Genomic DNA, 27,772 nt, shown 5'->3' on the forward strand with positions numbered 1-27,772 from the left:
TAATCCTGGAGTGCCAGCATTTGCCTCCATTTCCCAGCAGGAAGTACAAGTACAAGGCTGTGCTCCACTCTCATTTCTCTGCAGGTTACAGTTCAGAAGCCAGCAGCCATGGCAGGTATTGTCAAGGATGTATTTCCTTGGTCAGACCTTTCCCGTCCTAGGGAGACTCTGTGGCTTCTAGAGGTTGGCAGCCTGCCAGCCTGTTGGATGCTCTAGAGTCTCTAGTGCCTATGTCTGCCTCCACACTCCTCCTCAAAAGGAGAAAGTCACGACTGAGCCAGATCTCAAAGTCCCAGAGTAAAGGACGGTCCCTGATAGGTCAGACACCTATCTTGTGAAAGAACAGCCTAGTTGGCACTGGGGCTGCCCACCAGCCTTCAGTTGATGAAAAGCCTCCAGCTTCAGAACTCAAGACATGCCACCAGCCAGCCATGCCAACAGCTAGAAGCTATCCAAGCAAACACAAGATGGTGACCTGCTCCATGGATATCACTGCACTGAGAGTCATCTCCTTCATGCACATAGCAGATGTCTTTGGTCTGGGATAGCTGAAAGTATCCTGATCCTCCCAACCATGATCCCACCTTAAAACAATCAAAGATCTGGCCTCATGCCCACAGAAGGAAGTGCCTCCGTGCCACCAGCAGAGTGAGTTCCCTCAATGTTAAAGAAAAGATCTTTCGAGTAGCTTGTATTACATCCATTCCCCCATCACAATAGGGTCCTCTTAAAGTGAAGTGACAAATGTCTGTCATTGGAGGATTCATGAGGGGATCGTAACAACTGATAAACTGAGTTTCTTGGTGGAAACTGCCTCCACATAGGTAGCAGCAGACCATCTGTCAGCTATTGCAGGAGCTTGGGATGCATGGCACGAAAGCACGGTTTCCATCTCTCTGGCAAACCTAAGAACTGTGAGCTCTTGCAGTGAGGGAGTATCATGTTTTAAAACAGACATTAGAAAAGAAAGAAAGCCAGCTCTCCCTTTCTTGGGTGACAAACAAGAAGATCACAATGAGAAAATGACTTAAGAATGGCTGAACCAGGTTGTCCCCTGCCGCTCTTCAGAACCCTCTTCTTCCTCACCCAGACTCCATGTGTTCCTCATACTCAAACCCAAGTGTCTGGCATCTCCAACTCACGCCCATGCTTCTTCCTTCCTGTCCACCAAGGCTCTTCCCAGGAGCCTGGCATACACCAAGGATATAAGGATGGATGCAGAGCTGTCCTCTCTGCCCTTGGTGAGCTCACCTCCAAGAAGCCGGTTACAGGGTATGGTAATGAGGGGCAGCATGGTGGCGGTGATAAATCCAGAGAAGGCAAACATAGTCCAGCATCAGCCAGAGGGGAAATTAGAGGAGGAAGAGTGGGGGAGCTTTGTGCCTCCCAACACTGCCCTGCCAGTTCATTTGTTTGCATTTAAGACAGGATCTTCTATGTATCCCAGGCTAGCCACAAACCCACAATCTTCTTTCATCAAGCCTGATTGCAATGATAAACTTGTACTACCATGCTTGGCATCCCAGCAACATCTTTGAAGCAAAGACTACGTTATATAGGGGAAGTGACTCCACCGTGGCAGGAATCAGAACCCTTTGTTTGACAGCCTGGACCACTGTTGTAACCAAAACTTAATTATTTTCTTTCTCTCTTCCTTCCTTTTCTTTCTTTCACACCCTGTCCAAAGTTTTCCCTCTTCTCTCACGCCTTCCCTTTGTCGACCTCCCCTCTACCCCACATCCCAATTCACTTTTTCTTGGTTTCTCTTCAGAAAAGGGCAGGCCTCCCATGGGTATCAACCAACCATGGCAATATCAAGTTGTAGTCAGACTAGGTACCTCCTGCAATCACTTCTGTCACCTCCTGAACTCCCAATGTTTCTAAGGGCAACACAAGACACTTAAAATAATCCCACTTAATCCTTACAAACAACTCGGTTAAAGTAGGTAGGTGTTATACTTCCATAGATGATATCTGGCCTTTGAAGTCGAATGGCCCATCAACCAGGGTATTCTGACTCTAAAGGCAACTCCAGCATCCTTCTGATAGCCTGTACCACAAAGTCAGACTGTCATGTGTGAGTTGCAGATAACCCAGAGTGAAGAACAGGAACAAGCTCCTTCTACTTGGGGTGAACAAAGAAAGCTTTGAGAGGATCAACACAATTTCTATAAAGAGTGAGTGCAGCCTGTGTAGAAAGGCACTGGTCTGAGCAGTCACAGAATGGGACATGTTTCAGGAACAGTTGGTCAGCACACCCAGCCTGACAGGAATGAGACAGGGACACATGTATCGAAGGGGTTAGAACAGGCTGTGGAAGAAAACCTGCAGTTCAGACTCTGCATCTCCTGTGTGACCTTGTCCAAGTGAGCTAACCAATACGTCCTGACAGAAAATAAGGAGAATGCATATTTCTTCTTGTGCACAGTAACATACAGTGAAAGCCGCCTTATGCACCCCTGCACTGCTTTTTCTAACAGATCAGGGGAAGTCTTGAGAAAAAATGAGCTAAAGTGTCAAGGCAAAGGATCCTTAGTGACTGGCTTCTATTTAAGTGGCTAAACCTTGACAGCCATACTGAGTTCATTGAGGGGCTATCTCCCAATTGTCTCTGCATCAATTCTAGCACTTTGCTCAATTACTGGCGTTCCTTGCATGCAACTTGTCTTTGAAGACACTACAATAAGGCTACGCTGGGAGACCTGACCGCAACTACAGCTACAGATGTACTCTGTGTCTGGCCCTGTGGGAGATCTGAAAGCTACAAATCTTCACTCCAGAAAAATGCATACTCCATAGCATCTCTTCAAATTCCAGACCCTTCCTGGAACCCTAAGTTCCCAGCTCTGCCCTTAGCAAGTGTCAAGAAAGCACATTACTACCTACCATGCTTAGATTCTGCCAACCAAATAAAAACAGCAAGAATGCACTGAGATTCCAAGTCAGTGTTCTTCATAACAGTCCCCAAATGGACACAACCTAAGCGTCCATCCCCTGAGAATCATCAAATAAGGCAAGGGACATATATACAGAAAATGTTCTGCAGCCTCTAAAGCTTAATGTGTGTTATCAATCACTGAGCCAAGGAAAAGGTTGCAAAGAATCCTGTTGCTATAAGAAACACGCATTCCAAAAGGGTCCAGGCACAGGAACTCAAGGCTGCCTGTGCATGGCTACACAAATGATATAATCAAAGTAGTATCTGCCTATCTATCATTCCACAGTAAACATGGTTGGTATTATTTTTTATGGTCTGTATTTAAATGTTTGACAACTTGTGCCACACAACTGCTTTACATACCAATTATTTTACTGTAAACCCAGTTTATAACTCAAGAGCCAGACCCCTTACACAGCAGCCAAGAAATATCAGTTTCTGTGCCTCCTTTTATTCCCTATGTAGGGAGGAAGCTGCAGTGAGGTTCCTGTGGCCTTTATGCCTCGAAGAAAATGAGGTTCTACACTTGTGCCATCTGCTAGCTCTGAAACATTCCTACCTCCAGAGGAAACAACAAGTGGGATGTTTGTCAGACTCTGGCTCAGAGAGAAGTCATTGAGTAGCCAGCTGAAGAGAGAGAACAGCTGCTGCGACAGGCACTCTCCCCTTACCTCCCTGGCCACGACCAGGGCTGTCTAAAGAAAACACAACAAAACATTATGGGCTTGGTCAATCCAGTTTTATCTGTCTGCCATCCAGTTACTTCTGCACTAGTAAGTGAGAGCAAGCTTATTTAGAACACATGAGCCAGAGAGAACAGCCTTGATAAAGCTGCAAATAGGCTAGTGTGCCAATATGCTGGTCTCAAAGCTCTTAAGGACAAATGCCAGGAAACCAGTCTACAAGGTCTTTAGGAAAACCACTAATGGCTACCAGATGGGTGAACTACCCTGTGTTTATCCTGGAATTAAACTGTGCATTCTGGGACCAAGGTGAACTACCTGTTCTCTGTGTACGGAGGCAGAAGAGTAGTTAAACCTGGCATTACCAAGTGCCCTGTGTCTGTGGGAAACTACTTCCTCAGGTAAGGCCAGGTTCCTAACCTGTAAAAGCAGAGTTCTTACGGTTTAGCCTCAATTTACCATTAACACATCTGATCAGAAGTACTTGGTCATGAGAACCACATGTCACTCACAAAGCCAAGACCTAACAAAACCAAGTGTGGTGGTTTGAATCAGAATGGCTCCCAGAGGCTCATAGATTTGAATACTTAGCCCCCAAGAAGTGGCACTATTTGAGTGCATTATAAGGATTAAAAGGTGTGGACGTGTTGAAGGAAATGTGTCACTGGTGTTGGAGGTTTCAAAAGCCCATGCAAGGCCAATGTCATGCTCCCTACTCCCTATAAATCATGATGTAGTTCTCAGCTATTGTCTGTATTCTGCCATATTCCCCACCATGATGACAATGGACTAAAACTCTGAAACTGTAAGCAAACTCCAAATACATGTTTTTTGTTTTCCATATGAGCTGCCTTGGTCATGGTGTCTCTTCATAGCAATAGGACAGTGACTATGACACTGAGTTATTGTCCAATTTTAAGGGCACTGTGATGCTTCAACCAAATAATGTCTACAACATCAAGAACACAAATAGATCTAGAGGGAACAGACTTATGCTAAGAGATCAGTTGTAAAACCCCAGCATGACCATTCATTCCCAACATGATCACAGATAAGGTACTTTCTCTCACAGACCACATTCTTCCACACCATAAAACTGGATCTACTCACTCACTTTCTCCCTATGAGAACAGAGAAAAAGGGAGCAGGAGAATGGGACAGTGATGTCAATGAGTGACAGGACTACTGCTGTCTTACAAATGTCCTGTCCAGTTCTTACCCAATGGGTGGCTGGGAAAAGCAAGGAGAAACAAGAGAAGCAAAGTGCAAAGACTATGAGAAAGAAGGCTGTTTGGGCTTAATGGCAGAACAGCCAGGTCAGTATGTACAGCAAAGGCAAGGAGTCAAATCTCCTGGTGTCCACTGAAGAAGTCACAGAGAGTCACACTGAGTGCCTCTACCTACTTACCATGGAGAAACAGCTTCTCCAGTTGCTCTAGCAGTCCAGCACACTGTGTTAGCTGCTCGCGGAAGCCCTCAGCCACACAACTGTCCACATCACTGGCCTGCAGAAGTTCCTCAAATGCCTTGATCATGGTGCTCATGTGTTGATGGCAAACGACACAGATATCATGACTATCCTTAATTTGCTGCCGCTGAAGAGAGAGCTCCCTTGCTTGGGACTGAACCAATGAATCGTATCTGATAAAAGAGGGAAGGAAAATGTGTGTGTCATTTTAGAATTGAATTTTTGTGACCTTAACACTAATTGGAAAAATGACAGAGCATAATTTCTGGAAGCCCGCAGCTGTACAAGCATATATACTTTAGAAAAATTGAAACTGTACAAGGTCACTCCTTCTTTGAGTTCAAACAGCCAACAAATGCTTAAACAGAGATTCTGCTGCAATATTTGTAACCTTAGAAAGCCCCCAATTAAAGCATAGATTGGCAAGGACTCAGGAGAACAATTAGTTTCCATACACTCTTCAAAGACACTATTCTGAGTTGTAGAAACAATTGCCACAAGGGTCAGGGACCCACTGAAAATTCTCACCAAGTACAAATATGTATATACCAAGGGTAAAAAAATAGGGCTGCTTGCTTCCAACTGAGAGAGTCGGACTCCCGGCTACCACCTTACTGACTGACTAGGTCCCATCATGGGAACAAGTTATCTTAGGTCATCTGGTTCTCCCAGGCTTCTAACAAATGGATTCATAAAAAAAAAAAAAAAAAAAAAAAGGAAAAGGAAATATTTCTCAAAAGTATTTAGAGGTAAAGCTTTGCTTCTTAAACACACAGCTTGTGAAGATTTATTATACAATACTGCCCCCTCACCACCAGGTGCCACTCTTCTCTATGCAGTCCCAGGAGTTGTTAAGAGCAAATCAAGGAGGAAAAGCAAACAGCAAGCTGGATCTAGAGTGGCCTGACAGGCACTTCTGTTCACCATGACCACTGTTAATACCAATAACCTACAAGCAAATCACATGACAGCCATCTTAGGTAGGGAACAGTATGGGCTTGAACCCTGGCAGTGGCTCTGACCATGGGCAAGTCACAGAAATCTTTGAGTCTCAGTTTCTCTGTCTAACAAAAACAAGTTGAGAATGCTCCTGCTCAGTGTGTCTGGAGTTAAATAGTCAGTTCCTTCCCAGTGGGGTGGTTCATGCTTGCAATCCCAGCACTTAGGAGGCAGAGGCAGAAAGATTATGAATTTGAGGGCAGCTTGAACTACGTGGTGAAACTCCATCTCAAAACAAAATGAAACAAACACTTCCGAGCCTGGGGGCTGATACAACAGCCCATCAATAAATAACTTTCCCTCAGTCTTGCTGCTTGGGTAGCCTTGAAAAAAAATCATTCTAGCTCTTGACAATTCAGAACAGTGCTTTTCTCAAATTAGTAACGAATGAAGGTCAAATTTACAGACTATCCCATTTTTTTGCCGTATCTCATGAAGCCAATGTACATATTTATAACCATAAAGCATTATCTTCATGACCCAAGAATTTCTTGCTTTCAACACAGGCTTATTTCTCTAAAATGACCTTAAAGGGTAAAGATATGGAAAGCATTTATATTCCTCCTAACCTGCTTAGGACATCCATTTTATTTCCACAACATGGCAAAAGCCAATAATAGAGTTCAAAAATAAACACGGCAGGCAGCTCAGTAAACACACTGCAATCCCTGACTGATTGCCGTGGAGTTCTATGCTGAGTCCTCAGCCCAAGCAGGGCAACATCTGTCCTGCCCATCTCAGAAGCTGGCCAGCCCCTAATGCACATATGGACAGAGTAATGCTGTGCAGCCTAGCCTTTCACTCTGATCCCGGCTGCCTGAAGCCCGGCGAGTTGTCCCCAGGGTACACTATCCACCCATGGAGCACCATTCCTTCAGCAGCTTCTGGGCTTCTACCTAGCAACAACCTAGGAAACCTACAAGCCTAATGAGGCGGGCTGAAGCAGGAATAGGATGTACCTTGATGGCGAGAGGTCTCGGAACTTGTTCTGCAGGTTATGGATTTCACCGAAAAGTTCCAAGTTCAAATCCTGCTCCTTCTGTAGCTCCTGCTCCTGTTCTACCAGCTGCTGCTTGAGGCTCTCTAGCATCTTGCCATCAATTATTTCTGGGGTTAGTGGACGGAGGATTTTCATGTGCTTCACATATCTTACTTGGTGCAAACTTGAAAATGTCATCTCTTCTTCATCGATGTGGCCCTTAGGCTTGTTCAGGCCATCTTGGGCCCCTTCTGTCCCACACAAAACTGTAATAATAGCCTCACTGCACTGAGAATGCTTCTGTAGCTGGACAATGATGTTCCGGTAGCCTTCCAGCTCAGTTTGCAAGTCATGGATTTTCTGTTTTAAGGCTTCTGTATCATCAGGGAGATTGATATTCTCAGACTGGTCAGTTCCAACCACACTGACTTTAACAGAGAGCTGACTCTTGGAATCCAGGTAAGTGGCTATGGAGGGTGGGCCTAAGAAGTCTTCAAGGTTCTCTTTGCATGCTGGTAATAAGGCAAGGTCATCAGGTGGACAGATTTCAGAATCTGAAAATCAAATACTAATCTTTGTCAGTGACTCCTTTGATGCAATCAACTTTTTAACTCTAGAGTTTCCCACAGTTGAATTCTGAATCTTAAATGTCCCCAAAGTCTGTATATTAAAAGCCTGGTTTATAGAACTACTGGAAAATTGGGCTGTGTTTAGGAGGTGGGGCCTTGTAGAAGAAAATCATCACTAAAGAGGACCTTAAGACCCTATCACCAAAACCCTGGTTCCTAAATGGTTCATAGACACTATAAGGTGAACAGCTATACTTTATCACATGCCCCCACCATGATATTATCCGTCACCAAAGGCTCAGAGTGACAAGTCCAGGCAGTCATGGATTGGACCTATGAACCAAAATACTTTGTTCTTTCAAGTTAATAGCCTTAGAAATGTTATCATGTTCTAGAAAGCTGACTAGCATACTATTTTACCACTCAATCCATCCTCTTTCTCATGTTGGAAGCAACACTGCTACATACATCATCCAGTGTGTGTCCCCCCCAAAGTCACCAGACCCTTCTGCCCACATCATACTGTTTCACAGTTCCATGCTTTTGCATGTACTGTCTCCTCAATCACTATTTGTCCTTCCCTACTCAGGACTAATTTTCCTTCTATGAGCTCACCTTTCGACTGTGCACTTCTCTGTGTACAATTATGTGCCTGCTTGTCTATGTATCACATGCCTGGAGGTACGCATGCAGGTCAGGAAAGAGTTTCCTTTGTAAGTGGGTGTTCTTATCCACTGAGACATCTATCTAGGCCTGAAAAATCTCTTCCTTAAAATCAAAAGACCTGTTCTGTACCACTGGCTCTGCTACTGTGTTTTAAATAACCCTACTTTAGCAAATTAATGGGCCACTCTGACCCTCCAGAATTTTACTTGCAAAGTAGCAAGAACACCACTCAGGAGAAGAAACAGCAGTATTTGTTTGTTAGGATTATATTGAACAATATCAGAAAAAGAGTACCCTGAATAATATACTCAGAGGTAAATCAACCAAGAGAACAGAAATGCTTTTTACTTCTCTAGAACCAATTCGTCAATGATGGGAGATGTCATCATGGAAGGCATCAAAGCAAAGGCTGGCTCAGGAAAAGGTTTTAAAGACAACAATATGAGCTAGACTAGATGATCTAGGATGGCTTCAGAAAGACAGTGTGCAGAGTCACAGGTTCTACCATTTCTTCCTCACAGTTACAAGGCCACTCTTATCTCTGTTAACAATGTCAACATCATCATTTGATTTTTGGGCAACAGTGGGTACTTGTCTTAATAGAAGTATTCCCAATAAAGCATTTCTACAGTGTACAATATGTCATTAACTAGAAACCATGCTGTTCATATGTTTCTTTAGTATCTGGCACAAGATGGGTGATGGAAAATGAACGTAATAACTACTATGGCTCAAATTGGGTTAAGAAGTAGAAAGACCAAACATTAATCACTCAGCAAGATTTTCTTCTACAGAGTCATCCTTCAAGAAGAGGAAACATATACCAAGCCCTATAAGTTACGCATACCCCGGAAAGCTAAGGATCCAGCTTACCACATCTAGACTACAATGTCATGTTGCAACATCAAAAGATGGAACAGCCCTGTGAACACAGAAGTCTCATTCCACGGCCTGCATTTGATAGCAAGAAGAAAGAAGAAATCTTTCTTTCCTCAAAGAACTAAAGATTGATCTTGATGCATTTTGTTAAATAATCATAAAGCAAAGAAAAATGCAACTCCTACCTAAATGTCACTTTGAGACTGACTGTGATTGGACCTAATATTTGGATATTCAGCACAGAGAGTTCCAGGGGGAGTGGGGAACTTACATCTCCACATAAAACTCTGCTCCGAACAAAGCAACAAGCATAACAAGCCCTCAAGGTAGTATGGAAACATAATATAAGTAGAAGCTTCCTAAATATATACATATATGAAGGTGATCTAAATGACATGCCAAATAGGGGAGACAGAGTCCCAGTTGTTCATGTCTTGTCACCAAATGGAGCTTTCAGTACTGGGAATGGGCTATACTTAATTGAATTGTTGGCCAAAAGGGTCCCATAGGAATCTCCAAACAACCCAAGCTATTGCCAAGACGAAGGGTTGCTCTCACAAACTGACAGCAAGGCTCTATTACTGAAGAAAGCATGGAGAAGTCCAGCTGGTATGAACTGTCCTCATTCCTATGTCCTAGGTCCTAGTGTCTTTATAGGTATAGGACAGTATTCTACATGCTACCAAAAGTGAAATGTAAACACCAAGTCAGACACAAAACCTTTACTCTGCAATGGTGTTCTGCCTGCAAGAGTTTCTAGGGCAACTGTGACACAAAAATTTGGGGAATAACCAATCAATATCTGATTTGACTTAAGGATGACTCCATTTGATGGAACCTATACCCGACACAGTTTAAGTGACCGGCAACCAGAGATTCGATAGCCCAGGGACATAGAGTAAACACATATACTATTATTCTAAAAAAAAAAAAAAAAAAAAAAAAAAACCCTAGTAATAAAATGACTCCTAATGACATTCTGTTATACGCAGATCAGTGCCTTGCCCAGCCATCAGCAGAAAAATATCATCCTGCAGCAGAGGAGACCCACAGCCAGACATAATGCAAAGAATGAAAGACCTTAGAACACACAGCCTTAAATGGGAGGTCTCCATCAAATTCTTTCCCTCAGAGTTCATAGAAATCTTCAGACAAGGAGAAGGAAAGAGTGTTAAGAGCCAAAGAGGATGGAGGACGCCATGAAAATAAGGTCCTTTGAATCAACGTAGTTAAAGTTCTCATGAACTCACAGAGACTGAAACAGTAGTTATAGGACTGTACAGCTGCAGGACCCAAGTCCTTCGAGTATATATTATGGCGTTCAGGTTAGCGATGTTATGGGATTCCTGAAAGTGCAAATCAACAGTCTGTTTCTGTGCCTTCTCTTGGGATATTTTCCTTCTGTTGGTTTGTCTTGTCCAACTCCAATGTGATAGTTTTTGTCTTACCTTATGATATATTGTTATCAATATGATGTTACTGTATTATTATCCATTGGAAGCCTGTTTATTTTCAAATTAGAAACAGAAAGGAGATATTGATAGGTGTGCAGGTGAGGAGGTACAGGGTATAGCAGAGCCAGGGGAAACCATAATCAGGATACATTATGTGAGGAAAAAAATCCATTTTCAGTAAAAGGAAAACAACATAACAACACCAACACCAACGCCACACCTGTCCTAAAAAGAAGTACCCTCAAAAGTCGACAGTCTACCATAGTTTGTGATTAAGCAGAGGCAGGGATTTGACTTCTTAGCTCCAAGGCCAACATATAGCAAGTCCTGTGGCCTGCACTAGTAAAGCAATGTGACTTTGCTATTCTCTCCTCAGCAGTCCACGAGGAAGGTCTGAAGAAACTACTTCCACTGTTTCGTTAAAACTCTATGAATGTTGTGGTGTTCGGTTAAAACTGTATGAATGCCATGGGAAAGGAGTATATGTATATGTGTACATGTACATGTGTGTGTATGTACATGTCTGAACTTGCAGCCTGGCAGGCCTTGGACTGAAGACCATGCATGTACCAAAAGCAGCCTATGTGCCCAGCACCTCGCCTGAGTTGTCTGTGTCACTGAAGGCTTTAAGAAATGGAGGATTTATCCAAAGTAATAAAACAAACACTGCAAATGATGCTCTCTGCCAAACCTCTCCTGTGTTAGGGTCTCCTGTGTCAAAAGCTTGAGTAGACACAGCTCTGAAACCTCAAGAGTAAGGTCAATAGGACCTGTGTAACTCATGCCTTCCATTCACTTCCCAAGCACTTACTGAGGTGTTCTTGGAAATGGAGCCAAAGCTAAGATGTTATCTATGGCATGCAGCCCTGGGCCAGGCAGTCACTGATGAAATTAACTCAACACCAGTGCTCACGTCCTAGGATATTCAAGAGGTATACCCACAAAAGATACAACAAGGCTGGAGACCTCAGAATGAAGCTTCCGTGAGGCAAGAAGGGAGAATTCAAGCAGCAGCAGCCACATGTTTATTACACTGGATGCATACTCAGAAAGATAAATACAGTTCAGTGACAAGTGGTTACTGAGAGGAGAAGGAAGCATCCAGAGACCTTCACTATTCATTAGCCACGAACAAGGACCAGGTTCCATGGCCTCTAAAACAGCACCACCACTAGGGACCAAATGTTCAAACACATGAACCTGTGAGAGGCATTTCACATGTAAAACCATAACCCACAGTTGAACTAGCCACTACTTTGTTGCCTGGTAAAGCAGCCTTTGTCTGAAAGCCCAGAACACTCCAAAGAAGCACAAGGCCATGCAATCTTCCAGGCTGGGGAGAACACACAGCAGAGGTCCTGGGGCCACAGCTCAGTCTTTTCCCAGAGGCTGATTATTCCCTGGCCATCCTGTCACAGATTTAGAATTTCCAATGAACACAACTTTTTACAAAGTGAATACAATCCAAAACAATAGAGATTTTGTTTTTAATGAAAGGCTAAAACATCTAAGGAAACGAGAATAAGCATAAGCATTTGCTCATCTTGAATAAACAGGAATGTGGATAGTTGGTGCACTGTCCTTTGTGTATATCTGTGTGCTTTTAATACTTCATAATTAAAGGGAGGTGATACAATTTGCCTGAGGTCCTGCTCATCTCTGTATCATCCCCACTGACTATTGGGAAAGCTCACAATCTTGGTCTCAGTAGTAGACTTTCCTCTGATCTACTCCTCCTGGATGGATGGAGACAAATTCAACATCAGCTAACACTAAGCTGGATCCTACTAGACTGCTACAATCCTGTCTATAATGTGTGAGATGCTGAGAGATGACTGTGTTATACTAAACAACCTAAACCCACACTCTACCTTGAAGAAGAGTCTAATGATAGATCGGTAAGTCCCAAAGACGTTATGTTGTTCCCTGACTCTTCTGGTTCTTTACCAGCTGTGTGACCCTATGTCAGTCATTTTCAAACTAAACTCACCAGTCCTAGGTGTTATATGAGAATGATCATTAAGGCCCACAAAAGGGCCTTTTAGGGCCTAGCAAGGACACTGATAGAAAACAGTCCTGAACAATGTCTAGTACTCAGTAATGGGCAGTTGAATACTAACCAATCTCAAAGCTTGTATATTGGTCACTGTCTACTTCCTTGTCTCTTCCGGCAGAATGTGTGGTTTCATGTCCTTCTTGCTCGCCTGGCTTGCCTTGGAAGGCTGTTCTCACAACAGCCTGGGCTGCAGGCACTGGCAAAGAGAAAGAAAAATAAAACTGTAGATTGAAATTTAGCCAAGCTACGGAGAAGAACACAAAGATACAACCGGGAGAATAAAAACACAGGGGAGGCAAACTGCAATTTATAAGATAAAATTAATCTATCGAGCTGCCATAACAGGACATAAAGGCATAAATATAGTGCAGCTTGTCTGAAATGGTTTAAGTCCAAGTTCTCAAAAAAACTGAGTGATAAAATGAATTCCATCAACCCAGGCCCACTTCTGCAAAAAGAGAGAAGCCCAGAGGCTCCTGGGTGATGGCCAGAGTAATACCTGGATGATGCACTCCAGAGTCTCAGCAAGTGTACGAGCAGATGGCAAGTCCTAGACAAATGTCTGTCCCTCTGCTGGGCCAAGTCACCTATGTCATAGTGCTTTCCCGTCTTATGTCACACCCCACCAACACTTCTTTAATTATGTGCCCCTGCTGTATATGAGACAGGGAGCTCTGAGAAGGTACTCCTAGTCCCCGAGCTAGCTGGAGACATAGCAGGTAGTCAGATAATGTGTACCAACAGAGTAACTAAATGCCTAGATGGATGAAAGGAAGGATTAATAGGAAGTGGGAAAGAAGGGAGGAAAGTCTGATTCTATGGAAGATGACTGACCATAAAACCTCAAGTAGGTGAATCTAAGGGACAACCTAAAATTAAAATGAAGCTGCCTCTGTCTGCAGAGCATCAAAAAGTTCCTATGTGTATTTATGTGCTAGGTCTCCTGGAAGAAGAAAGAATACAAGCTTTGGAGTCAGTCAGGCTACTTCATATGGAGCCTTGGCTATGAGTTACCGGAGTGACTGTGGCCAAGTCACTCTGTCTCTTCAACTGCTGTCTGGGCTTAAGATAGACAATAATTACTGGAACTGCCTCCAAAGAAAGTATGAAGATTCAATAACGTCATGTATTTAATGTGTGCGATGGGTTCCATAATTAACAGGAACTCTAATTTTATTAATGCCACAGGAAATCCAAGGCTCTCAGAGTTACCTCCAACCTCTGACCCACTCTAGAAATGTCCTGGTCTGACAGTTTCATATCCAGTACTTGAATCTTTTGTTCATAAACTAGAAACTGCCAAGCGTTCTGAACCCTCGTCTTAGTTCTTGCTCTGAGAACCTGGCTGTCTCAAGGACCCGAAGCTGTTGAGGTGGGGGCTATTAGTCCCACATGCCTGTATTCTAAGCCTAGGGGGTCTATTGCTCCTTGCTACCATGTGCGTTCCACTTATTCCACCAGATATCCCAACTGTCCAGCTCCTGCAGCAGACTGCCTACTGATTGATCACCCTTCCTTCTCTCAGTTATCTCAGTCCCCGCTTTACTTGGTTTCTATAGATTCATTGGCAACATGGAACCTGGTGGCCCCACCTCTTCATATATTCCAACAGTGCAATTCCTTAGGTGTCTATCGATGCCGTCTCCACTTTCTCATCTTCATGGTCTCTCTGTGGAAACCATGGGAATCCCACAAAAGCTTTCTTCTTAAAGGCCTCAGTAAATACCAAGACAGATCCTCAAGCCTCATCTTACCATCAATATCTGACTATCGATGTAACTCAGCTTCTGAGTTGAGAGGCCACCTGTACTTTGTGTCCCACCTCACCGGCTATTCCTCCTCAGTTCAACTTCTAACCTCTAGAACTCCCAAATCTCATAACTATGGCTTTGAGCTGCACAATATCAAATACTCATATATATGGCTGTTCCCTGGTTTCTTTTCAAGCTTATCTGCCTCTTCTAGACACCAAGTTCACATGTCCCCAGCTGCCTTCATAAAGTCTCTACTAAGATGTACAACAAACTCTTAACCAGAAATCAAACATCCTCCAAGCCAGCCTCTCCTGGGGACTTTCCTACCCTCTTACAAGGCAACTTCATCCTTCCAACAGAGTACAAAGGAAGCTTATCTGGGATGCTCCTATCACCAGAGAGCCTAAAACAGACCTTGGCACACAGGGTTTAATAAACCTTCTCATTATGGATAAAAGTTGCTCATATGCCTATTATATGCTTACAGTGGGAGATCAAAATCAAGTGTTAACAAAGGGACACTTGTAGGATCGTGAACCTTTGCGATAGATATAAATGCTACTTTGTGCTGACATGCTGACACGAGGTTCTCTATACTCGCCAGATTCTCGGAAGGTTGGTGGTCTGCAATTTTGAAGTACTACTGTCCTGGACTAGGAGATACCACCTGAGATGTTTTGTTTAAATGTCTGGATTCTCTACAGGTCTCAGGAGAGCCATGAGTAGGAAAGTAGGCTACTTATACAGAATAGAGAGAGTCAGCAGCATTTGAGATCAGCCTCAGGTTAGCAAGAGAACTCTGCAAAAAGGACCATCACTTACAAACTATATTGCCACCTGCTAAGGCTCTCATAGGCTTGGGAACTAGCCCCCCCCCCAAAAAAAACAACCCCAGATTAAAACAGAAGCACCTATATCCATGGGAGATCTGCCCTTTACTGAAACAGGAGAAATAAACGTGGTGGAAGAATCAGGAGAGACTGGGAGGGAAGGAAGGTACAAAAACTGTTTGGGATGTAATATATGAAAGAAGAATAAACTTTAAAAAAAGTTCTAAAACAACAAAACAATAGCAACAACAACACTACCCGAGGCACCCATACACAATGTCAAAGGAATGCAGCAGAGACCCATCCTCCAGAACCTGAGAACATGACAATTCTTACACACTAGTCCAGACTCCAGAATAAACAGAAATCAACTGATTTGTTTCCCTTCTTATATTCTTCCACTGTGCATTTTTCAGTTGTTAAGATTAATCACTGCAGTTCACGGAATTTATATACAAACTTACTGCAATTCTGAACAACAGTAATAGCATTTAGGCAGCCTTATCGGCTGCTCACCCAACTCACAGAAAACACGTTTTCTTGATGCTTACCGTTTACCGGAGCAGAGTTGGGCACTGCCATCCCCTCCATCATTGCCTCTGCCAGAATTAGCTTATCAAGGAGTTGCTTGTTGCGGATCTTATACTCTTTCAGCTCTTTCTGCAGCTCTAGAACCTGGCCCTGGAGTTGAGCTACCACCTCTTGGGAGGCAGGAAGATTATACAAATTTTCCAATAACTCAGGTGTTTTTAATTGGATCAGCAAGCCTGTCTTCTGGTCATCCTGGAGACAGATATGTACAGCACTGAGTATGCTTAAAACAAACTTTCTTTTGCTTCGTGTTCTTTTGTGTTATTAAAATAGGTTTCAAACTATTCACCCATACCTCTAGTCTGATAAATAGAATCTATGCCTATCCCTAAGAAAGGATATAGATTTTGGAACATGCCCTTCCACCCTGGATCACATAGACACACACACACAGACAGTCAAAGGTCTTCCTTGACACTCTCTGGGGCCCTTTGGAACATCCCCCTCCACCCTGGAAAACGCACGCGCGCGCACACACACACACACACACACACACACACACACACTGACAGTCAAGGGTCTTCCTTGACACTCTCTGGGGCCCTTTGGAACATCCCCCTCCACCCTGGAAAACGCACGCGCGCGCGCACACACACACACACACACACACACACACACACACACACACACACACACACACTGACAGTCAAGGGTCTTCCTTGACACTCTCTGGGGCCCTGGCCTATGGTTTCATTGGATAATGCAAACATTCTAAATATGGCCATTCCATCTTTAACACACTCTTCTAGGAAATGTTTTTGTTTTTGTTTTTATCTGTTTCCTCATTTCCCACCATTCCTAGTGCGAGGAATCTGTTTTACATTCTTGCTTGTTCCTTCCTTAAGCAGATACTGACTGTGCTGCTACCTCAGAGATTCCAGCTTGCTGGCCTAAATGAAAGCTTTATGGGCTATTGAGCCCTTGAGTCCATCATGCCACATCCCCGCATGCAGGTTCCCATCCATCGCTCACTGTGCCTTTCTCACAGAAAGCCAAGAGTCTTTCTGAAACTCCCCTTATGTTCCTCACTCCATATCATTACTCACCAAGCAGCAGTAAGCACAAGTCCTAGTAGGGTGCCTCTCAGTTCTTCCAACTCTCCTCATCTTCTTCTGGTACCCACCACCAATGCAGACACCTAGCCCTCACCTGCGCAGCCTCATAGGCAGTATAGTATTTACTCTGAGTCTCTCTAATCCATTCAATGCTGCAGCAAAAAGCAAACTGACTGTCCCTTGTTGCTAAAAACTGTATCTGCTTCCTGGCTACTGTAAGCCGAAGGACAATGTCCACACCATAGCCTACCAAGTATATCAGTTAATGCCTGTACCAACTTTAGCTTATTCTCTGGTCAGACTAGTCTTCTATACATTCCATAAAATGCCATGCTTTTATGCTTAGGGGCTTTATCATAAGCTCTGTCTAGAATACTCATTCTTACTTACCTCCACCACTTTTCTACTATGCCACTCACCAAGATAGTTCAAATGCGGATCCTTCAGAGAGCAAGCCCTTGACTTGGACCAAATGGAAGCCAAGGTTCCCTATTATATACTCAGTGTCCCATGCTATTTTCCCCAGAGGACATCAGTATTACTATAATGCCTGAGAAAATCTATATTTGCTGATCGTCCTCCACACTTGAATGCAAGGCCCAGGGTTTGGGCCTGTGCATATCTTATCATACTGTATAATAGGTTTCAACCAATGTATAGAGTAGACATCTAGAAGCCAGATGAAGGTATCTTTCAAGTGGTGAATTTTAAACATACTCAAAAAATGAGGAGTGGAATTCAAACCTAGAATATAATGTATTACAATTCAATAATAATAAAATATAATGGTTCAATTAAAAAATAGGAAACAGACCAGGCACACACGTTTCTGGTGTAGAAAGCACAGAACTAACAATTATAAGGGAGGATATTTAGCATCACCATCCCTCAGACTGAATCTCATCAGAACACATCTTTGCTTCTTCATCCTCACTAGGGCAGCTACGGCATTATGGCACCAAATATAGGTGGGAGGCAGAGAAACTGGCAGCCTCTTACATTGCTGGGAGGAAGGTAAATGGTAGAGGCAGTATGTCTGAAGCTCCTCAAAATGGCTGATAGTGAGTAACCACGTGGCCCATCATCTTTACTCCTTTACTCCTTTACTCAAGAGAAGTAAAAACACTGTCCACGCAAACATCTGTGAGTAGCAATAAAATGCATAATATCCAAAATATATTGTCCAATAGCCCTACCTACCCTAGCATGCCATGTGTTGATAAAGAGAAAGAACTACCTCATGCTGCTACAACATGAATGAACTCTGAAAGCATTAAGTGAAGTGGCAAGTCTAGTCATATGGCGTAAGAGTCCATTTATAGAAAATGTCCAGAACCAATAGGTAGATTAGTAGCTGCTTAGAACTTTACATGGATAGGAAGGAAATGGGTTTGGCTGTTAAGGAGAATGGGTATTCCTTAGGGGGATTATGTTTGTTCTCAAAGAACCAAGATGTTAAACAGCTAGCTACTCCGTTATCACATAGTAAGAAGGTTCAAGGGTCAAACCAGCTCTTCAGATTCCAAGGCTGTTAGGAAAAGCAAGATGTGTTCTGTTCTGAAGTTCCAAGGAAGAGGAAAGAAAATCTTCAAGGGCAAGGGCAGTCTGAGGAAAGTGAGGGGAACCACTCTGCGGGAGGCGGGTGCCTCAGCAGAAGATTGGGAAGTAATCAACAATTTTCTGGTTCTGGGTCTCCACCAATCTTTATTCTTGGATACAAATCTGTGTCATATGGCAGCAGAGAAGAGATCTGAAGTGCACAAATGCCAAAGACTATTTGAAGCTGGAAGACTGCCGTCAGTCAGCCTAACACAAGTTCTGAAATAACACCGCACAAAACGCTGCCGTATGGACTGGAGAAGTCCCCACTTCCGTCATATTAATGATGCATACTGGAAGCCCTTTCTTAGGAGTAGATCTCACATGTTCTGAGCTCCTGCCACATATCCTACTGCTCTAGGAGCTTGCATTCTTACCTCACTATGCCTCCAAATAGCCTAGGAGTCTGGTTTGCACTGATCCCATTCAAGGTACTAAGGCCAGGTCTAAAGCAAGCCAATATAAAGTCTCCATAATCACATAACAAGCAGGCTATCTGCTCTGTGACTTACCCTTATTCTGCAATGGACATCAGAGTTTTAGCTTAAGAATTGGATTACCCATTCTGCTACTACAAAACCTACAAAGGAAGCAAATGGCCACCTTTTCCTGAAACCAAGCAAGCAACTATCCTCTTACCATGACTCACCAACAAAGGACAGTTCTCTAAGCCTTGTGGCACCATGTTTCTTCCTATGAACAATGATTATAATACCTGCATATATTTGTTGAACAAATTAAGTAAGATAATAGAGGGAACTCGGCAAGTCCTTCATACATAGAACAGATGATAAACATAAATGAAGAAAATCTCTCATTTAAAAACATGGCAAAGATAATTTTTATTTAAAAAAAATAAAATGAATATTTAGAAAAATTAAGTCCATTCAATTATCCAATTTCCTGAACACAGGATGGATTCTCCCACACAATAGAAGAAGCAAACATAAAAACAAAGACAAAAAATAAGCCTCCCCAGTTTTCCTAGTACACAGGTACCAAGTGAAGGAGCTGGGGCACAGAAGAGCGGTTCTATTCTAGCCAAATTGCACAAATTTGCATTTTGAGTACCATTAATATAATGGCAGCATATATATATATATATATATATATATATATATATATATTGTTTTAGTCTCTACTGATATCTTTAGAAAACCCTTTTCTAGAAATTACAGTTTTGGTGTATAATTTAAAACAATCAAAAGCAATTTTGCTAATGATATATCTAATTCTGTTTGGAAGGCACAAAAGCAGTAATTTAGTGGTCAGAAAATAAACTTAATTCTCCATTCTGATGCTATGAAGCAGTGTGTACAGTTATTTCTCTGCTACAAAACAGCCATCAGAACCAAGCATCCTACAGCCTCCAGTGAAGTTATCAGAATCATGACTTCTTTGCTTCTCTACCAGAACACATCTCTGCTACAGGGATTCTCAATCCCAATCCCTTCTCTCAAAGGATGGGAAATAGGTCCAACAAGACACTACTGAGAAAGTCTGATTCTGTGTGACTGTGCTTATAGGTTACAGAGAAGTTTAGAGAGAAAACAGACATTCACTCAGCAAAACCAAACCTCTCCATTTTGGGCTACTGTGGCTGGAGAGCAGTTAGGCAGGGACCAGGAGTGGTCTTGCAGGCAGACATGGTGGGTGCCCCAGCCTTGGCTCTTTACTTTAGTCTGGTGAATATTGACTTATTCAGAATCTGGGATCCAATAGAACTAAAGATCTCAGAATCCTGCCTCTTCCACACCAAGTCCTCCTAAAACAGAAGCCATGCTCTCATCCTCATCTAAAGTCAGGTTGTTACAATTTTACTGCAACCTGAAACAGGAAATGCTCTTCAATGGATAAGAACTGTATAAACTTTGGTCCAATGGAGTCTTAAGCAGCCACCATGGGGGAAACATCGCAGTTCATAAAACCAAAGAGAAAATTGTAGACAGATGAACAAACTGAACTCCATGTATGCTTTTCCTTGTGAAAATACCAAAGTATCCTGGTAAATGAGATAGGGCTGGGGTCAGGGTAGAAAGTGGGAGTGGAGGAAGAGGAGGGCAGAAAGGAGGAGAGGTATGGAGATGAAGGCTGGGGACAAAACAGGCAGAGGGAGTCTCCAGACAGACTTGGTCTTGACAGGACAGACAATGCAATGACATATCTAACATATAGAAAAGCTTACCTTGTCGATGGCACTGGGGAATGAGAGGTGAGTGGCCTGTAGCCCTGGCATCTCACCCAACGCCTCTGACTCAAGCTCAGTGCTGAAAACGGCCTCTTCTGGTTTCCCTGCCCAAGCTTCTCTCTTCCTCTCAGGTTTGAATCCACAGGTGCTGTCCTCTATGGTCATGGTCTGCACTGAGACACTCTTCAGCTCCACCTTGGCTTCATCACCTGTCTTTACTAGCCAGGTGCCCCGCGGTGACTTGAGCTCACTGTGTGACTTGGAGAATGAGTTGGCTAGGCAGGAATGGCCAAGTTCATCTCTCAACCGAACAGCTACTTGCTCAAGTGCCTTCTCAGCTTTACTATCAGAGTGATCTCCAGGACTTCCCTGTTCTGCCAAGCATATCCGTTCCAAAAGCAGGGCACCAAGTGCTTTCAGCAGATCCGGCCTGTTTCTCCAAAGGAAGACAGTAGGAGAGTCAGCCTCCTGCTGCGGCCTTGTCGCTGACCCAGCCCTCCAAGTTTTCTGCCACCAATCCTGTCTGCATTAAATACAGTGGTTCCCAAATACACCAGGAACCATGACACACTTAACCTCATGCAATCTCACTAATACCCTGTTGAGTTCATGGGTAATATCAGACTGATACACAGACAGTTAAGTGGACCATATGGATATATGAACTGGCATTGATTTAGGAAGGAACAAAGGAGATAACAGGGTACCCATGGCAATTATAGGGTCCCCCACCTCACAACACTGGCTCCATTCGTATGTTCAGTATACAAGTATGTCTTTGAATGAACTGTGCCAACCTTGCTGGTCCAGGGGTGATCTGATCCATTTTGCTGTATAACAGGTACTGAATAACAGATGCTAATGAAGAGATGCTTCAATAACAAGCATGCAGATAGGGCACACTACACCGCTTTACAAGCTGTGCTAGGCTGTATTTGTTCTGTTTGTTTGTCAAATTAACACAACCTAGGGTCATCTGTGAAGACGCACTCTCAAATGAGAATATGTTCCTTTAGATTGTTAAAACCTGAGGGACATTTTCTTGATTGACTGGTATGTGGTAACCCAGTCCACTGTGGGCAGTGCCATCCCGGGTTAGGTCATTCTGGTGTATAAGAAAGCAGTTTGCACAAGTAAGGAAGCAGCATGACTCCATGGTTTCTGCTTCATTTCCTTCTTGGGCTTTCTCTGATGATGGAATAACTATAAGTATAAGCCAACCTTCCCAAGTTGCTTTTGGACATGGTCTTTTTTTAATAGCAATAGCAAGCAACCTGGAACAAAGTCATGTAGAAATGGCTTCACGGGTTGGTGGTGTTGCTCAAGAGAGCATTTCCTTAGCATGTGCAAGGCTCTCAGTTCCACCCATTTTCAGCACGAAAAGTAAAATGAATTCAACTAAATAAATGAATAAGTAAGCAAAGAAATGCAATGGCTCCACACGCTATGTTACAGGGACGTAAATCTTCTTCCACAGAACATGAAGGCTAAAGGAGCAATGAGTAGTAAGAGAGGGAGCCTCCTGGCAGCAGATTGCTCTGCAATGCCCCTTGCCATGTGCCCATCTCTGACAGTAGCTGCAGCTGTGTGGACAGTTCCTGTAGACACAGCAAATCCCGCCTCAAACACTCTGTGCTTCTCTACTGCCCTGGCTTCTTTCCAAGGTGAGCCAGCCAGCAAGATAGGGTAGAATAGTGACACAGCTGAGATCTCTGGGCTGGAAGTTGTGGTATGAATGTCCTAGCTTCCATTCAGAGAAGGGGGAAAGCCCAGGCTACACTGCCCACCACAGTGTGCCCAGCTGCCAGGACTAACCACAGTATCTTCACTGACACAAGTCTGAGTCTTTGGCTCTGGAGAACATCCAGGACAGTGCTGATATGGCACATGCTGGATGACTCTTTGTGTGCTGGTCACTATACTGGCACAAGGGCTACAGCAAGGATATAAATGGATGATAGAAAAGGGTATGTATATGAGTATTAATCTATAAGGCAAAGGGAGAAACAAGTGGAATGCAATGTTGCAGCCATGCCTATATGTGGGGAAGAAGAAAGTAAGGCTGGGAAGTAGACGGCAGACACAGGAAGGGTGGCACGTGTCACAACATACAGAGAAAAGGTCAGGCCTGCTTACACACGGGCTGCAGAGAGATGAGCAGCTACAATGTGAAGGCCAAGTTGCCAAACTAAGGCAACTTCAGCATTCTTACCCTAGGAGAGTAAGGGTATGGGGCAAGCAAAGTGGCTTAGTATGCATGGCAGCTTGTTCCTGTACCAATGTAAATACGCAGGTATGGATGTACGAGCCTGCAGTTCAAGCACTGGAGAAACACATGCACACTGAGAGCGCATTGCCACACACTAACTGAAGAGGTGAGCTTCCAGTTCAGTGAGAAGCCTTTGTCTCTGAGCAGTAAGGCAGATTTACTCTGTTCTCCACACGTGTGCATACAGGCACACACACCTGTACACACACATGCACCACATACCACACACCACACACACATACATATGAATACACATAAAAATGACAACCTAAGAAATTAGAAAATTCATATGCAAGCAAATAGAAAGCAATTCATTGAAGAGGTTAGAAAAGGGTTTACGATTCATTTATTTTTATTTTGTGTGTGTGTGTGTGTGTGTGTGTGTGTGTGTGTGTGTGTGTGTGTATTTTTAGTCTATATCTGTGCAGCAAGTGCCTTCAATCCCTGCAGAGGCCAGAACATGTCAGATCCTGTCGAACTGTAGTTTTGAACTGTCATGTGGGTGTTGGGAACCAAACCTGGGTCTTCTCTAAGAGCAGCATGTGCTCTTAACTTCTGAGCCAACTGTCCAGCCACCCAAATAAACTTTAAATCACTAACAAAATAAAGAAAAAAAAAACAAAATGGTGAAGCAGAAGTGAAACAGAGCTAGAGAACTGAGAGAAAGTGCTCCAGACAAGGGTTGGTCTAAGGGCTCTGGCTGCGTCTTAGAAGAAGGGCTCCTCAGGTAGAGAGGAGGTCATGCAGTCACAGAGTCAACAAGCAGAGGTGCTCTCTGTTATTTTTCTTGCCTTTTCCACTCAGTTCCTCCTTCCTACTTCACTTCAAGAAAGCCTGTGAGGCTGACATCCTCCAGCCTCCCCTCCCTCTGATGTCAGGTACCATTGAAAATGGCAGTACTCACACCTAACTTCTCAATGTGCTCTGCAGACGGCAGTAAGGCCTGTGTCATGTCCAGAGTCCCATGGTCTACGTCAGGGAAGCCAACTTAATTCAAATTTTAAATATTAATAGCAAAATGCATGCTGCATCACTCATTTTAAGTGTGAAAATCATTTAGACTACAGACCACCTAAAACTACTTTAAACCTGGACTTCAAAAATATTTCTGACATTCTAGGTTCCAGAACTAAATTTTTATTCCTTTCCTTTCCTTTCTTAATTTGGGTAAGAAATAATGGCAATTGCTATTCAGCTAGCCAAAGGAGGACCATCATTCACCACCAAACAAAACACAATAAAATCTGAAAGACTTTACAAATGCAGAGTAAACAGTGGCAAAGGAGGCCACAGCAATATACTAAAGTGGTGGCTATTAAGTCAAACACTTCAAGTGCTGCTTAGCTGAAATGGGAAGAGCAATACATTGAGATGTTTCTGTAATCAGGACCTGTGGAATGGGGTGGCCCAAGGGTCTTACCAGAGGTTAGTGGTGTTTCTACATCCCTCCTGAGCATGTGTGCCAAGCAGAGATATAAGAGAAGGCACTGACGTTTACTAAGCAATCGCCATGTGTCAGGTCCTCTAAATACATAACATCCTCACAGGGTGTGAGACCAGATGAAGAAACAGGCTCAGACAGAAACAAACTCCCAGCCAGGTGGCAGAACAAAGATTAAAACCCAGACCTTTCTGACTCCAAGAGAGCGCTAACTCTTTCTGATCTCCCAAACTTAACCTTTGGCTGCACTGTGGAATGCCTGACTATCTTGATGTTCATTCACACGGGACAGAGTGCTTGCCATTCTTCCAAAGATGGAACAGACACTCCATTAAGGTGAGGACAGACACACAGCCATGCATACACTGAGAACTAAATCAATGCAGTGTAACGTCGTACTAGCAATGAAAGGAGAGGAGAGAAAGAACCCAGAGAGAAAGCATACAAATGGGCTTCTCTTTAAATCAAGTGGTCAGAAAAGGCCTCTCTACAGAGCTCACCACTCACTGAGGTACCGATTGTATGTGTGCATGAGTCTATCACAGTAGAGGAGTTCTAGCTAGGGGAAGTCCTCTGGTAAGAACAAACTTGGTCAGTGTGGCTGAGGCCCAGTTAAGCACAAGACATGGATGAAGAAGATGAAGAAATGGCAGAGGCTGGGTCAAGAAGTTCTGATCTTATGACAGTGGGAATCCACTGGAAGGTGTACATAGAAGAAAAGTTACCTGATCTTGGTCTTAAAGAGAACCTGGCTAGTCTACGGTGGATGGACTATGGAGAGGCAGACATGGGAACAGGAGGGTAAATAAAGTACCTGCATAGCTACAAGAGTCCAAACAGGAGACGGTGGCAGCTTAAACCCAGAAGGTAAGACCGGAGATGAGAAGGGACTGAATTAGGGCTATGCAAGGACACGGGAAAGACTCACTATGAGCTTTGGAGATTGAGAAGCTTGCACTTTGGGCTATAGCTGTCAGGCAATGCAGGTACAACAGAGCACTCGGGTTAACCTAATATGACAAAGTGTAGAAAAGCAGTAGGCTGGTAAGAGTGGGTCTTAGGTCAGCACTCAGATGTCTGATTGATATGCAGAAGGAGATGTCCAGCAAAGAACTTGCTGATAGGATCATTAGGCAGAAATTGGAGCCATACAGCACATTCCAAAGGCAAGAAGGAGTAGATGAACAGAGACAGAAAGGGGCTAAGAACTTGGCTCTGGGATCCTCTAGCATCTTTTAACAAAGGCAGAGAGGGCGAAGGCAGAGAGGTGAAAAGGAACAGGAGGCCAGGGAGAAAGGTCAGCTGCTGCTGAAAGGTGGGTCAATGGATTTCACGGTTTAGAAATTGTTGCTGACTTGATAAATGGGTATAGGCTATGAAGGCTCTTATGGGGTAGAGAATGGGAAAGGGTGGAAGTGGTGGATATCAGCAATTCTCTTATGAAATTTTGCCTTGAATGGGAGTAAAGAAATGGACAGCAGCCGAAATGGATGTGAAATCAGAGGGGAAAGGGGCACTCTTCGCAAACACCAAGAATGTCTTAAGCTTATGAAAATGACTCAGAAAAGAGGGGGTGGGGATTAATGATTCAGGAGAGATGGGGAGTTAGGAGATCAGCAGTTTTTAGATAGAGCAGGGACATTTCTACTCTACCATAGGAAAGACAGAGTTTCCAGTTAACAGTTGAACAGTGAATCAAATGTCATTGTTTCTTTCTGTTCAGTTATAAATGAAGTAGGGTTATCAGCTAGTGGGGTAGAAAAAAAAGAACCTGCAAAATAGTTCATTGCCATGCCACAGTGAATGCTAGGCACACTGGTTCTAGAAACTCAGATAATACGAGCAGCTGGCCAAGGCTGGGTACATCAGAGGTCTAGGGTTAACCTAGGTCTTGGAAAAAAGAAAGAAAAAAGTGTAAGGGAACCAGCATGTGACTGATCCCTGAAACAAAGACTACTTGTTCTCAGTACCAAGGCAGGCAGGGTGCCCAAAAGAGAGAAGCCAAGGCAAGAACAGCACAAACAGCTAAGAAGTGGGCTACCCAGACACATAGCTAGGTGAATAACACATTGTATTTTTTAATGACTGCCAAGAGCAATGTGGTACCTACATGAGAGGAACTGCAGGCTTGCAGTACCAGCCAGGCAGTTGCTTAAGTGACTCTGAGGATAATGATGGATGCTAGGGTTAGAGAGGAAACAGCCTGGGTTTTGGAGGTAAAGATAGGAACATAAGGAAGATCCCTTGGCTTCCAGGGTCTAGAAGAACCCCAATGTGTTTATTAACTCTGAACTGTAAAACCTACCTCCAAACACTCGCCAAGTCTTCTCCCTGGGAACCTAAACCTTGCCCAGTACCTTTCATCCACTTCTCCAACACTATCTTTAGACCTCCTGCCAGCCTCTCATTCTGGTGGCTCTACACCTATTGTTCAACTATGCATGCTCACAGCTAGAGAAACGGACCTCCTTTAGGGATTAGCCCATCTTCTACCATCAGTTGGTCAGCCTACTCCTCTTTCATATTTTTACAATTTCTCGGCTATCAAATATCATTTAACATTGAGCTACAGAGACCAAAAAGTTTTGATGAAGAAATTCTAAATCATGTCTCCAGAGGCTGGCCTGGAATCATGGCAACAGAGGGCCAGGAATCCACACAAGGTGAATCCAAGGAACAGGGAGCATGGCCCATTTCACAAGGCAGGCTGCCCTGGCCTTCTCACTTCATCATTAGCAGTGAACTCTTTGGAATGGTGAGGGCAAGAGAAGTAATGAACCATTTCCTGTTCCTTTCTAGAAGACAGGTGGAGTCAGTCACTCAGAAGTCTTTCCTTTATGACAGTCCCTCTTAGTGGATGGCTAGAAAGTACAAAGTCTCAAAAGCTATGAGGGAAGTCTTAGGCCTAAGTCTATCAAAGTTTTACACTTGAGTCCTCACATACTGGCTCAGTAATGAATAAAGACACACATCATTAGTTGGCTGCTGTACCTGCATATGACATTCATATCATCTTACCTGGGCTGAGTGGCAAAGGGTAGAATTAATTGGCAAGGTATTTTTTTAAACAAGGTCTTCCTATGAGGCCCAGGCAGTCATCAAACTCACTGTCACACTCTTCCTTACAAGGAAAGCCTTAAAATCAGCGATAACACAAAAACTTTACTTAGTGCTGATGTAGACCTATATTCAGAATCCACCATTTTATTTAATCTTCTTAAAATTCCTAGGGAATAAGTACTATCATTTCTCACTCTAGGGATAAAGAAATTAAAATGGGGTCAAATAAGAATGGCAGAGCTAGACAGGACCTATGTTTATAGACTGTTTTTAGTTGGTTTTTTTTTTCCAGAG

The 27,772-nt window shown here is 43.5% G+C and overlaps 1 protein-coding gene across 41 annotated transcripts in view; it reads right to left on the reverse strand.

Annotated features, from left to right (window-relative positions):
- The window catches only part of Cdk5rap2 (CDK5 regulatory subunit associated protein 2), a 168,690-nt gene that overhangs the window by 35,142 nt on the left and 105,776 nt on the right, over positions 1–27,772 (reverse strand). For 18 of the 41 annotated variants that reach the window (XM_087660590.1, XM_087660588.1, XM_087660571.1 and 15 more), the window contains 5 exon segments: positions 20,706–21,138; positions 15,827–16,058; positions 12,756–12,887; positions 7,048–7,621; positions 5,030–5,262 (listed from right to left, as the gene is read on the reverse strand). In XM_087660590.1, the coding sequence (XP_087516716.1) occupies positions 5,030–5,262; positions 7,048–7,621; positions 12,756–12,887; positions 15,827–16,058; positions 20,706–21,138 (1,604 nt within the window). 41 annotated transcript variants of the gene reach the window in all.

This window comes from Rattus norvegicus, chromosome 5 (genome assembly GCF_021556685.1).
Source record: "Rattus norvegicus strain SHRSP/BbbUtx chromosome 5, alternate assembly SHRSP_T2T, whole genome shotgun sequence".
NCBI classification, from domain to species: Eukaryota; Metazoa; Chordata; class Mammalia; order Rodentia; family Muridae; genus Rattus; species Rattus norvegicus.